The sequence below is a fragment of the Mya arenaria genome, chromosome 16, assembly GCF_026914265.1.
Source record: "Mya arenaria isolate MELC-2E11 chromosome 16, ASM2691426v1".
NCBI classification, from domain to species: Eukaryota; Metazoa; Mollusca; class Bivalvia; order Myida; family Myidae; genus Mya; species Mya arenaria.
Genome location: NC_069137.1, coordinates 3,088,419 through 3,103,253, shown reverse-complemented (window position 1 = coordinate 3,103,253; position 14,835 = coordinate 3,088,419). Strand labels below are relative to the sequence as shown.

General features: G+C 36.4%; 2 protein-coding genes across 9 annotated transcripts in view; one reads left to right on the top strand and one right to left on the bottom strand.

The window, feature by feature from the left end:
- Window positions 1–1,260: 1,260 nt before the first annotated feature.
- Window positions 1,261–6,164, bottom strand: LOC128222359 (uncharacterized). The gene is made up of 2 exons (XM_052931336.1): window positions 2,236–6,164; window positions 1,261–1,876 (listed from the first exon to the last, which is right to left on the bottom strand). The coding sequence occupies exons 1-2, from the start codon at window positions 6,162–6,164 to the stop codon at window positions 1,261–1,263; spliced, it is 4,545 nt and encodes a 1,514-aa protein (XP_052787296.1).
- A 4,808-nt stretch (window positions 6,165–10,972) lies between these two features.
- Window positions 10,973–14,835, top strand: part of LOC128222186 (centrosome-associated protein CEP250-like) — a 54,719-nt gene continuing 50,856 nt past the window's right edge. For 7 of the 8 annotated variants that reach the window (XM_052931078.1, XM_052931074.1, XM_052931076.1 and 4 more), the window contains exon 1: window positions 10,973–11,083. The gene's annotated coding sequence lies outside the window, so the exon portion shown is untranslated. Of the gene's footprint in view, window positions 11,088–14,835 lie in introns of all 8 variants that reach the window. The other variant, XM_052931075.1, reaches the window with a different exon arrangement.

Genomic DNA, 14,835 nt, shown 5'->3' with positions numbered 1-14,835 from the left:
ACAAACACAATTTTTCACTGTTTGTTTCTTTATTTATACAGTTTTAACAATTTTAATTCCAATAACAATTCACAGTAAATGTCCTAAATAGTGAATAGTAAGTAATGAATTTATTTCCAGATGTTAACACTTTCTAACTATTATAATCCAACAATTTGTCATATATCCAATTTATAATTGATAGTCCGATGTTATAAACCTTTATAAATTCTTTTTATTTAACTCCTTTTAAATCACTTGTAACTCTTTTTAATTATAATTCCTTTTAATTCACTTGTTAACTCTTTTTTGTTCTAACTTTTTCAACTCTTTCCTAAACGCCCAACAAAGGCCTTTTATACTATTATTTACCGCCAAAACAAACATGAAGTGCACGAGTATTGTGAGTAGCACGAATTCCTGTGATATTCGTGCGACTCCGCCGGAGCAATGACACCGTTGAATAACACCGGTAGACTCATGGCGATTAGTTACAAGGTCAACGGTGCAAATGAAAGAATGTTATACTTAAACGATTAAACTGTAATATTGTAAAAAAAAACTTAAGGTAATACAAATTAAAGTTTAAACAAATGATAACCATATAACATCTGTATAACATAAGAATCAATCTCAAAAGTATTGTATATTTAACTAACTCATATTAGAATAAAAGTATGTTATTTCGCGATGTTCGCGACACTCCCGACGCAACAATAATTAATAATAATTAATATTTTATACACACACAAAATTAGTTAACTTTGGCATGGAATTATTAACCATAAATGCATTTTTATGACAGTTTAACAAATAACAAGTAATACGTTACACTGTTAACAAGGCGTATTAATAATATTTATAATGAAAATTAATACGAATACAGTTCATATTTCAACATTTTGTTTTTTTCAAAAATCAAGAATCTTCGCGAAGGCGACCTTCCCCTCATTAAAGTTACTCTGTACGTCTCTGATTAAAGTTAACACATTGTTTGAATTTTTTCCCTGGCCGTTTTCGAAGCTTCACGTACAGGACGTTGTTGATGAGTAGATTGAGCACTTACGTCTTTATCTCCAGACAACGTTGCGCATTTGTCACTGTCATTTGTCTGGCTACTAGAATATTCAACCGGAAACAGCAAGTTGATAGGTCTGTTCATAACACTTCCGGTGGACGTACGAAGCGCACATGAACGTACTAATCCATCACGGCTTAAACGCAACTGCAATATTTTTCCAAGTTTCCATTGTCCTCGCGGTAAATCTTCCTTTATTAGTACTATGTCTCCAACATTTGGAGACTGATGGGATTGCACTCTTGACACTTTAACTTGTTTTGGGTCCTTTCTCTTAAACTTAAGAGGTATTCATTTCTCCAAATATTCCAAAATGCGTTAAGAAGTTTTTCACCCTTTTTCCACAACTCTAACAACTTGTCCTTATTAGTGTAATGAACTTTATAATCCGGGTCATCACTTAAGATATCACTTTCTGGTATCCCAGTTTTGGGGTTTAAACATAGGAAATGTCTTGGAGTTATTGTCACTGAGGAATTTAGGTCATCTCCTATGTACGTCAACGGCCGGGAATTAACTATAGCTTCGGTCTCTTTTAACATGGTTTGTAGTTGATCTTCTGTCAATATTTTTCTACCAACCGACTTCCTCAGAGCTCTTTTTACCAGCCCAACTAATCGCTCATAGAAACCTCCCATCCATGGTGCCCTCTCAACTATGAAATTCCATTTTATTCCTTCATTTGATGAGAAATTTTGCACGTCCTTGCTTTTAATTACATTCGACCACACTAGCTTGATTGTATCACTTGATAATTTGAATTGTTTAGCATTGTCACTAATTATTTCGGATGGTGTTCCCCGTATGGCTATAAATCGCCTTAAACACATAAGGAATGAACTTGCAGACATGTCATGAACCATTTCCAAGTGCACTGCTCGTGTAACCATGCACGTATAAAGACATACCCATACTTTTTTGACGCCGCTAGAATCATTTGAGTACAAAGGTCCCAAGTAATCCAACCCTGTTTTGGAGAAGGGTGCGCTTTCCGTAATCCTTGCTCGCGGTAACGGAGCCATCGGTGGTAATTGGTATGGACTGCCCTCTACATGACGCAAACTAAACACAATTTCAATACCCTTCTCACAGTTGCCCTTCCATGGGGTATCCAAAACTTATGTCTTATCTCACTTAATGTTTGGGACACGCCTGTATGCATCATTCGTGAGTGATACTTTTCAATCACTAAATCCGTAAATCTGGACTTGCTAGGTAGTAAAATAGGATGTCTTTCTGCTTCGCTAAGCTCTGCTTGATCAAGTCTTCCATGGCACCTAAGTATACCACTATCTTCAATGTAAAGACCTAGCTGTTTGGTCAAATTGTTTGGTTTCTTTGCACCTAGCGATGTGAACATATCTGAGAAATGTATTTTCTGTGTGTGTAGTATCCACATTTTTTCAGCATTTTCTATCTCTTCACTTTTAAGATTAACACAACTTGGAACGTTATCTTTTAGTCGATTCACAAATCGGTTACACCATGCCGTTATTCGAAACACTTTTGTCAAAGAGGAGTACTTTTCAATGTCAATTTCGAAGGGTGGTTTAATATCGCGTGAACTTTCTTTTTCTACTAGAATATTTTCTTCTTTTTGAATCTGACCACGATTTGGTTTAACTTCACTTGTCACACAACTGTTTTCATTGTTAGGATCAGTACTCCTATTTATAGGCCATTGTTCCTTGGGTTCCAACAGCCACTTCGGCCCATTCCACCACAAATTGGACCTTTGAATTTCACCAATTGTACATCCACGACTTAATATGTCTGCTGGGTTATCCTTGGTGTTAACGTATTGAAAACTAATATCAGAATGAGTTCTTATTTCTTTTATCCGGTTTTCAATGAACACTGGCAACTTTTTCTGTGAGTGTATCCAATGTAAAACACACTGTGAATCTGACATCACTATTTTTGCTTTCAACTTTATCTTTAATTGCTTTTCCACAAAGTGTGTACTTCTAACACCAATCAGTACTGCCATCAATTCAAGTTTTGGTATTGTCATTTCTTTTATTGGTGCAAGTCTACTCTTTGCAAAGATCAAATCACACTTTTTGCTGCATTTGCTTTCTTGTAACAAATATATCGATGAAGCGTACGCCAGGTTGGAAGCGTCACAGAAACACACAAGAGTATACGTTACAACTTCAGATTGCTCCGAAAAAGCTACACAACGTTTCACTCTACAATTTGCTATGTCTTGCAAATCTTCCTTTATCTCCAGCCATTCATTTTCGTCCTGACTTCCAAGACGATCATCCCATTCTATGTTCTTTTTCCATAGGCTTTGAAGCAAACACTTTCCTTTTAAGGTAACAGGAGATAATAATCCCATCGGATCGAATACCGACGCAATCTGTTTAAGCACATTTCTCTTCGTTATTGCCTTGTCGTTCTCATTAAGATTCTTCACTTGATTTAATGCTATGGTATCATTTTGTATATCCCACGTATGACCTAAAACTGTTGTCACTTGTTCGTCAGCTAAATCTTTGCTTTCAATCACACTTTTCAATTCGACACTATTTGTATTCCACTCTCGAAGGTTCATTTTTGCTTCATTAAACATAACTTTTGAATCACGATACAGATCTTTTGCAACACCAACAGAATCAGTTCCTGTAACCAAATTGTCCATGTATATATCACTTTTGAGCTTTTCAGCCACTTCTGTCTCGTACATATCCAAATGATGCTCGATAGTAGCACTCAGTAAGAATGGACTGGATACCACACCGAATGGGACTCTACAAAATCTGTATTCCTGAATGTTGTTTTGATCCATCATTGGTGCACTCAAATCCTTAAACCACAAAAATCGTGTCACATCCCTGTCCGATGGTTGTAGTCTAACTTGGTGAAATGCCTTTTCAATATCTGCAACTATTCCGATCTTATAAAGTCTAAACCGCAACATTATTCCACACAGGTCATTGAGTAATACCGGTCCCCTGCAGAGACAATCATTCAAACTCTTGTATTCTTTACTTGTTTTTGCAGAAGCATCATACACGATTCTTAGTTTTGTAGTTGTTTTCTGTGGTGTGATGACTACGTGGTGTGGTATGTAATGCTTGCGCCCATCACAGTTTTCTTTGTCTACCTTTTCAATAATGCCATTGTTTAACTGATTATTAATTGTCGCATTGTACCTTTCCATAAGCTCTGGATTTCTTTGTATTTTGTTTGCTAAAGATTTTAATCTTCCTAATGCCAAGCCACGGTTTTCAGGCAATTCTTGGTATTCGTCACGCCATGGCCAAGTCACCTGATATCTGCCATCTGAACGTTTAAATGTATTCTTGAAGTTTTTCATTGCTGTTTGATCATCTGACTGGTCTATTGGATTTGTTATTCCGATCGTTTCGACATTCCAGAAGTCCTCAAGGTCTGGTTTTGTAGGAAGAGACTTATCAACATCCGTGAACAAATTCGATTCTGTAACCATTTTTCCATGCGTAAGAATGAGCATACTGATATCTTCAACACTATCGTCAACTGCGTTTGTTCTTCCTGAGAGTAACCATCCAAGTTTAGATGACAGCAAATAAAGTCCTGGTTGAACTTCTATTCTGTCAGGTTGAATAATGTCCAAATAGAAATCATTCCCAATCAATATGTCGATAAGACCTGATTCAGTTTCACATGGTACAGTATCTGCTAATCTCAGATTGCGAGTCAGGTTTTTGAAATCATCCCTTTTATAGATGTTAGCAGGTTTCCTTTCAATGTTTCCGGTTATATTTGGAACAACGTTTGCAGTAATCATCATATCACTTCCATCAGTCAGCTTTAACTTCAAATTTGTGCTTTCTGTTTTGATTACTTTATTTTTATTACTGCCAAACGTTACCAAACGAATTTCTTGCGTTTCAGCTTTTTTGAGATTAAGTGCACTTGCCAAGCTTTCAGTGATGTAGGTTCTTTGAGACCCTGAATCAAGTAAAACACGGGCTTTCCTTTCAAACTGACTGTCAGGATTTTCGACATTTGTTCGCGCTGTTTGCATTAGAACTATTTCACCTGTGGACAAGAGAGCATTTTCTTTGGGAAGTGTATTATTCTCGTACGTTTCACTCACTTCTTCAGATACAGCTACATTTTCATTCACACTTTTACTTTTAAATTTCTTTGGACATAAGCTGCGATGATGCACATGTTGCTGACCACAATGTACACATACTTTGTTGCTTTTGCAGTCACGCGACGAATGTCCTCCCCTCAAGCATTTAAAGCAACTGCCTTTTAAACATAATTTTCTTTCATCAATGGTCTTGTGCTTAACACATTCATCGCTCCAATGTAATTTTGAACAATAGCGACAGTTTTTATTCCTGTTTTCAAAAGAGCCAGCAGATAACGCTTCTGATGAACTTACTGGCTGGCTGTACACTTTTCTTTGACCAAATGATTGTACTTTTAACTCCGGTTTCGTGTTATTATTAAACCTGTTTGTTTTAGGTTTAACTGTTTCTGATTTTTGCACCTTTTCTGCTTTTTCACTAGCCACAATGTATTCACAGAGAATATCTCGAAGCTTCTTTATTGTCCACTTTTCGCGTGAACCTTTTTGGATTTCAAGATGTCGAATAACGTTGCTCGGTAGTTTCGATTTAACAACAGCAACGAACACATCTTGATCAATATTTTGTCCAAGTACTTCCAGGCTTCTTAGATGTTTATCCATGGTATCTAGGAATTTCCGCAAGCTTTCGACATAATCGCCGGCTGGTCTGATGTTGATAAGCTTGTTGTAGTGGAGGTCAATGACTTCCTGAGTGTCACCAAAACGCTCCTTGAGAATGTTGACTGCCACCCTGTAATTTTCGTTCGACAACGATAAGCCCGCTATAGCACTACAAGCTTCACCTTCAAGTTTACTCCTTAAGTAATTGAATTTATCAATATTTGATAACGTTTCACTTTTATGCACTGAGCTTTCAAAACTGTCCCAAAATTCAATCCATTTAATTTTATCACCATTGAAAAAACATATCTCCAGTTTCGGTAACTTAACCGATTGCACATGTTGCTTTTTCTTTGTGTCACATTGGGCTTCTAAAAATTCCCGATGTAATTGCATTTGAGCTTCAAACATTTTCTGCATTTCAACACTAGCCTTTTCATTTTTAGTTTCGCTAATTTGTTCTTCTTTTGCTTGTTTTTCTTCCTTAATGGCACTATTTAATTTCTTTTCTAAATTCTTTAAACGCACAAGCAGGTTCTCAGCAATGTTTAATAATTTTGAATCATCTTCAACAATTTTATTAATTAAATCAAGGTCACTATCTCCGATAGCGGTTGCCAATTTTTCAGATTGAGCCTCAAGTTTACCAATACTAGATTTTAATATTCCCATAGAAACATCAATTTCAGACAAAACATTTTTGTCAATTGTTGTTATGTCAGCATCTAACAACACTGATGCATTACTAACCTCCTTTTCTAGAGCATGAAAGTACCGTGTTCGTACTCCTTTCAAGTATACAACGTTTGTCGCGGGCATTTTCTTTTTTTCACACTTTTATTTTCAAACACTTTGATAACTTACAACACTTTTTCACAAGTTATTTTTATTTTTTCTCTTTAACACCACTGTTACACTTTTACAGCTCCCATCGTGCACTTTTATTCCTCTTTTAATTCTTTAATTTATTTTTAATTTCTTCTTATTGTTTTTGTTTTATTATTTTCCGTAATGTTCCCGTAATACTCCCGTAATACTCCCGTAATACTCCCGGGTTCCGGCACCATTTAATGTGGCGGTGTTTTTATTTTAGCCACATTAGAGTTTAGGTCTTAACTTTATGAAAGACCACAAACACAATTTTTCACTGTTTGTTTCTTTATTTATACAGTTTTAACAATTTTAATTCCAATAACAATTCACAGTAAATGTCCTAAATAGTGAATAGTAAGTAATGAATTTATTTCCAGATGTTAACACTTTCTAACTATTATAATCCAACAATTTGTCATATATCCAATTTATAATTGATAGTCCGATGTTATAAACCTTTATAAATTCTTTTTATTTAACTCCTTTTAAATCACTTGTAACTCTTTTTAATTATAATTCCTTTTAATTCACTTGTTAACTCTTTTTTGTTCTAACTTTTTCAACTCTTTCCTAAACGCCCAACAAAGGCCTTTTATACTATTATTTACCGCCAAAACAAACATGAAGTGCACGAGTATTGTGAGTAGCACGAATTCCTGTGATATTCGTGCGACTCCGCCGGAGCAATGACACCGTTGAATAACACCGGTAGACTCATGGCGATTAGTTACAAGGTCAACGGTGCAAATGAAAGAATGTTATACTTAAACGATTAAACTGTAATATTGTAAAAAAAACTTAAGGTAATACAAATTAAAGTTTAAACAAATGATAACCATATAACATCTGTATAACATAAGAATCAATCTCAAAAGTATTGTATATTTAACTAACTCATATTAGAATAAAAGTATGTTATTTCGCGATGTTCGCGACACACACACACACAAACGCACACATGCACACGCACGCACCAAGACACCCACGCACGCACACACAAACACAAACACACACTCACACACACACACACACACCTATGAACCATCAAAGTAATTAACAGCTATTAACACTACCAAGCAACTGTTAACACTTATTGACATATAAAGTATGTTTCAATTTATGTTTGCCTACATAACAGGAAAAGTAAGTTTGAGCAATGCGTTTCATAAACCGGACCTTCGTATATTGAACAAACACGCACATAGTAATCTTATGCGTCAAAATTAAACTGATTTTAAAATTTAAAGATGAAACGATTTATGCGTTTGACAAATAAATACCTCCAATACAATGTTTGTTTACCCTTAGCAAAAGAGTATTCATGTTTTACTGTCGATGTTTACTTAATTCAGTGTTATCTTTGGCATGCAGTGCCGTAGCCAGACTTAAAAAACACCGAGGGGGATCGGTCTAGTGGGTCGATACCCCCCCCCCCGAAAATATTTTTTGCAAGAAGCGATTTCCTGCATTATGGAGTATCTTTGGTGGGATTAAATGCATAAAAATGTTATATAAAAAAATAACATTTTAACATTAGTTCTATTCCTTTTGATACAGTTGAAGTTAATTATAAACGATTTACATATATTTAATTAAAACAAATGTGCATTTAGAAGAAATTTACTGTCATAGTCATATGAGGCTTTGTTACCATTACCATAAACCTACTTTTAAACGTCTCACACATCGTCACTTTAATTTTTGAATGCCAATGCCATGTCATGGTGTCCTGTGGCGTCCCACAACTTAGGAATGTGTTTAGGGTTAACAGAAATGTTGTTCATGTAAGCGTATGCAAGTGCCAAACCATTTTAAGTCGTGAGGCTGCCATTGTTGTCCGACTTCAGGTTTTATGCCGCCTCAGTAATCTGAAACTCCTTTGACAAGTGCAAGAACAAAAAGGCAGACAAATATTTAATTTGAATATTCTTGAAATGTTGGGAAAAAGACTTTTTCATATGCAGCTGCACCTTCTTTCAGCGTCATGATTTTGTTACAGATTTTGTTTAACAAGGTCCATCGCAATATTTCCTATCAAAATCTCAAGGGTTTTACAAGTTATCTAGAAATGCCTCCTTTATTTGATCTGTTAGAGTGGAGTTACGATTTTGCATGTGTCCTATATCTAATTATGTCGATTAATTGATAATGCATTTATGGGATAGTGACGTAAAACATTTAAAGTATTTTAAAACAGCCTCTTCAAACATCCAAGACGATGGGTTATTATCTAATTATTTTGTTTATGCAATAAATATAAGTTATCTTAAGGCGTATCTGTAAGTCTGGTCTTTCCTTATTTAAACAAAATCAGAGTAATATTTATCCATGACAATATTAAGTTTCACGAAAAGCATATCCGACTTCAAATACTGTCATTGCAGCTTAAATGAATAAAGGCATTATACTCAAACCGCTGTATTTGTCAATGCATTTCTTTACAAATAAAGACTTCATTTATATTTTGCAAAGGCCCTTTCAAATGTTATTGTTAACGTTCGGCACGATTTATAAAATTGATAGACTGTTTTACCAATCACTAGCTTTTTTAGCGGCCAAATTGTCCATGATATTAAAGGCTATGTGTTTAAACTGCAAGCAAGGAACAAAATCACTACAGAATTTCTGAATAACACAATACATAATTCAGTTCCAAAAAGAAATGAAGTAAAACTGGCATTGAAAAAGATGAAGGCAAATGTAGCAAATGAACTGCAACAAACAAAGTAGTCAAACATTGGCCCAACGGACACTGACCAAACAATGTACAAAAACAAACCTGAGAAACACACTTGGATACAATGAATTTATTTTAAAAAATGGGGTTACTACTTTAGAACGAGAAGAAAAACCTGCCACACGTCGGGGTTCAAAACAGTGTACGGGTACTAAATTTTTACATTGTTAAAGGGACTGTGTCACAGATTGGCACCAAAAAAAGTTTTTTTTCTGTAACGAATCTCAGGACAATTATCTAATAGAATGTGTTTCGCTTTGATATCATAATTTTTAAAAAAAGTACCAAAATGTAAAAAAAAAATTGTGTCGGAGATCGGGTTTGAACCCGCGTAGCCAAGATTGAATTCCAGCTTCTTACTCACTGAGCTACAAAGGCTTTATCTAATCGGGTGACATTATTAACGTGATAAAACCGACTAGCCAATCACGTATAAATAATGAATTTTACCTGGTAGACATATCCAGTAAAAAATTTAATGGAAAAATACGAAATAACTGCTAAACACTATGTGGTACTTCAGTTAGTAAGTTGCAATGCATTGTACACATCGATACCAAGTTTATGTCAGTTTTAGACAATTTTCTTTTTTTTTCTCTATTTTATCATATGTGATACAGCCCCTTTAAATATTGTCATTAAATCAATACTGTAGTTTAAACATTTTGGACAAACATCTGTCAAAGTGTTAAATTTTGGACACACATCTGTCAAACAGTTACATTTTGGACAAACAATTGTCAAAGTGCTAAATTTTTGACAAACATCTGTCAAAGTGAATAGGGTGGATGTTCTCCTGCAAAAAAACAATGGTGTATATATAATGAACGCACAAACATTGAAATCAATTGGTTGTATTGATAGGAATTGGGTGTATGTTCCCCTGCAAACTACCAAAGGTGTGTAATAGAAAATGAACACACAGACGTGGAAATCAATTGTTTGTGTTGATAGGAATAGGGTGTATGTTCCCCTGCAAACTACCAAAGGTGTGTAATAGAAAATGAACACACAGACGTGGAAATCAATTGTTTGTGTTGATAGGAATAGGGCGTTTGTTCCTCTGCAAACTACCAGGGTTGTGTAATAGAAAATGAACACACAGACGTGGAAATCAATTGTTTGTGTTGATAGGAATAGGGCGTTTGTTCCTCTGCAAACTATCAGGGGTGTGTAATTGAAAATGAACGCACAAATGTGGAAATCAAGTGTTTGTGTTGATAGGAATAGAGTGGATGTTTCCCTGCAACCTACCAAGGTTGGGTAATAGTCTAATATATATTGTCGAGGCAAGACTTCAGGCGACAATGAAGAGTGATAACGTTCTGTAGGGATTGTTTTGATTTCACTACATGCATAACAAAGAGTGAGTCATTATTCAACATCCAAACTTCTTCTTACTGTATCAGATCTAAACGTTTAGCACGGTTTGAAAAACCTCTGATGACTCTTGTGCAATTCTTTCGGTTGTATTGATGTGACAGTTGTATCTCACAATCATATGAAATATGAGATTGTTTAGCCTTCAGAAAGCTAACAGCAATAAACTTAATAAAGTACGGCCTGATGTATAAGGGAAATCCCCGATATTTCCCACGTATGACTAATACAGCCCCTTGCCTTTTATTCAAAAGAATGAAGACCTGAATGATGAACACATTTTGTTTTCTCTGATTCGTTTGCAGGAGACAAGAGGATTAGAATAAGTTTATATGAACATGTACGTACGTACGACTGCTTTCTAACTATTGACATATATTTTAATTCTAAATAATATATAACAAATTTAAAAAAAATCAATTTAAAACATTTAAACCGATATGAAATTTAAAAAAAAAATTCATATAAGCTATGTTTAGTCTTTAGTCTGAACAAATGTTTGGTTTACATGATGAGAAATGGAAGATACTTTTTTTCAAATTTTCAAATTTATGTATTTAACTTATGATCTGATGATCTTGGTTAAAAATGTTTGATTTCAAAGGAAAATAATATCATGCTAATTAACGTCGTGGCAAATAAAACAGCCATATGATTTATTAGATGATATTTTCTTCTGAAGCCATCAATGTTAACACTTTTTTTCAAATTTCGATTTGATATAACATGTATTATTTACACTATGATATTGGATACAACGTGGAAGGCCGAGTCAGAAGTATTTACTCTGTTTTAGAGAAGTTGCGAAATATGCAGTGCACCTGAACTTAAAAATGTAGCTTCCCGTGCAGGCAAATGTTGCATGAACCACGATATGCACGTTAACTTGTACGTGAAGCTTCCCGTGCAGGTAAACGTTGCATAAATAATAATGTACACGTGGACATACACGAGCAGCTTCCCGTGCATGTAAATGTTCCATGAAGTACGACATGCACGTGAACTTGTATGTGTAGCTTCCTGCTCAGGTAAATATTCCATGAAGTACGACGTGCATGTGAACTTGTATGTTTAGTTTCCCGTGCATGTAAATGTTCGTTGAAGCATGACTTGCACGTTAACTTGTACGTGAACCTTCCCGTGCATGTTACTTTCAATGAAACATGACGTGCACGTAAACTTATACGTGTAGCTTCCCGTGCAGGTAAATGTTCCAAGAAACATGACGTGCATTTGAACTTGTACGTGTAGCTTCCCATGCAGGTAAATATTCCATAAAACACGACGTGTACGTAAACTTGTACGTGTACTCTCCCGTGCAGGTAAATATTGCATAAAGCAAGACGTGTACGTTAATTTGTACGTGTACCTTCCCGTCCAGGTTAATGTTGCATTAAGCACGACGTGCACGTAAACTTGTACGCGTACCCTCCCGTGCAGGTAAATATTGCATAAAGCAAGACGTGCACGTAGACTTGTACGTGTACCCTCCCGTGCAGGTAAATATTGCATAAAGCAAGACGTGCACGTTAACTTGTACGTGTACCTTCGCGCGCAGGTAAATATTGCAAGAAACACGACTTGCACGTTAACTTGTACGTATAGCCTCCTGTGTAGCTAATCATTGCATGAAGCATGACGTGCACGTAAATTTGTACATGTACCTTCCCTTGCAGGTAAATATTGCAAGAAACACGACTTGCACGTTAATTTGTACGTGTACCTTCCCGTGCAGGTTAAGGTTGCATTAAGCACGACGTGCACGTAAACTTTTATTTGTACCTTCCCATGCAGGTTGATGTTCCATGAAGCACGACGTGCACATAAAATTGTACGTGTACCTTCCCGAGCAGCTAAATATTGCATAAAGCACGACGTGCACGTTAACTTGTACGTGTACCTTCTCGTGAATGTAAATGTTCATTGAAACACGACTTGCACGTAAATTTGTACGTGTAGCTTCTCGAGCATTTAAATGTGTTATGAAGCACGGCGTGCACGTGAACTTGTACGTGTACCTTCCCGTGTAGTTAAATATTGCATGAAGCACGACGTGCACGTTAACTTGTAAGTTTAGCCTCCCGTGCAGGTTAATGTTCATTGAAACACGACTTGCAAGTAAACTTTTACATGTAGCTTACCGTGCAGGTTAATGTTTATTGAAACAAGACTTGCACGTAAACTTGTACGTGTAGCCTTCCGTGCTGGTTAATGTTTATTAAAGCAGGGCTTGCACGATAACTTGTACGTATAGCTTCCCGTGCAGGTAAATGTTCATTGAAACACGACATGCACGTAAACTTGTACGTGTAGCCTCCCGTGCAGGTTAATGTTTATTGAAGCAGGGCTTGCACTTAAACTTGTACCTAGCACCTCCCATGCAGGTAAATGTTCATTGAAACACGACATGCACGTAAACTGGTACGTCTACCTTCCCGTGCAGGTTAATTTTCATTAAAACACGACATGCACTTAAACTTGTACGTGTACCGTCCCGTGCAGGTAAATGTTCATTGAAACACGACTTGCAAGTAAACTTGTACGTGTAGCCTCCCGTGCAGGTAAATGTTCATTGAAACACGACATGCACGTAAACTTGTACGTGTACCTTCCCGTGCAGGTAAATGTTCATTGAAACACGACATGCACGTAAACTTGTACGTGTAGCCTCCCGTGCAGGTAAATGTTCATTGAAACACGACATGCACGTAAATTTGTACGTGTACCTTCCCGTGCAGGTAAATGTTCATTGAAACACGACATGCACGTAAACTTGTACGTGTAGCTTCCCTCGCAGGTAAATGTTCATTGAAACACGACATGCACGTAAACTTGTACGTGTAGCCTCCCGTGCAGGTAAATGTTCATTGAAACACGACATGCACGTAAATTTTTACGTGTACCTTCCCGTGCAGGTAAATGTTCATTGAAACACGACATGCACGTAAACTTGTACGTGCAGCTTCCCGTGCAGGTTAATGTTCATTGAAACACGACATGCACGTAAACTTGTACGTGTAGCCTCCCGTGCAGGTAAATGTTCATTGAAACACGACATGCACGTATACTTGTACGTGTAGCCTCCCGTGCAGGTAAATGTTCATTGAAACACGATATGCACGTAAACTCGTACGTATGGCTTCCCGTGCAGGTAAATGTTCATTGAAACACGACATGCACGTAAACTTGTACGTGTACCTTCCCGTGCAGGTAAATGTTCATTAAAACACGACATGCACGTAAACTTGTACGTATGGCTTCCGGTGCAGGTAAATGTTCATTGAAAAACGACGTGCACGTAAACTTGTACGTATAGCTTCCCGTGCAGGTAAATGTTCATTGAAACACGACATGCACGTAAACCTGTACGTATAGCTTCCCGTGCAGGTCTTGTTCAATGCAACATAACGTGCACTTAAACTTGTACGTGTAGCCTCCCGTGCAGGTAAATGTTCATTGAAAAACGACATGCACGTAAACTTGTACGTATGGCTTCCCGTGCAGGAAAATGTTTATTGAGACACGATTTGCACGTAAACTTGTATGTGTAGTTTCCCGTGCAGGTAAATGTTTTCTGAAACAAGACTTGCACGTAAACTTGTACGTGTAGCTTCCTGTGCAGGTAAATGTTCATTTAGACACGACGTGCACATAAACTTGTACGTGAGGTTAATTGTCCATATAATTTTATATAAAACACGACGTGCACATAAACTTGTACGTGACGTTAATCGTCCAGATAATGTTATATGAATCACGACGTGCACGTGATACTATAAAATAATATGATATGGAAAACTTTGAACTAAAAATATAAATAAAACAATACAAATCCTTCCAAAACAATAACCGAATATCGATTGTTAAGTTGATCAATAGGTTTCTAAAATATTCATCTTAAATCCAGCAGCATTTCTCCTTACCAACTAACGTTACTCGGATGGATTCTTAGGACATTCACAGTTGTAAAACAATACCACCATATTCAAACAAAAAGTTATCAGTTCCACGAGATTTATGTTATAGAGTTTAAACAGATTGATTTTCCTATCAGTGTCAGTAAGTTTACGTACATGCTTCCTGTTTTATGTA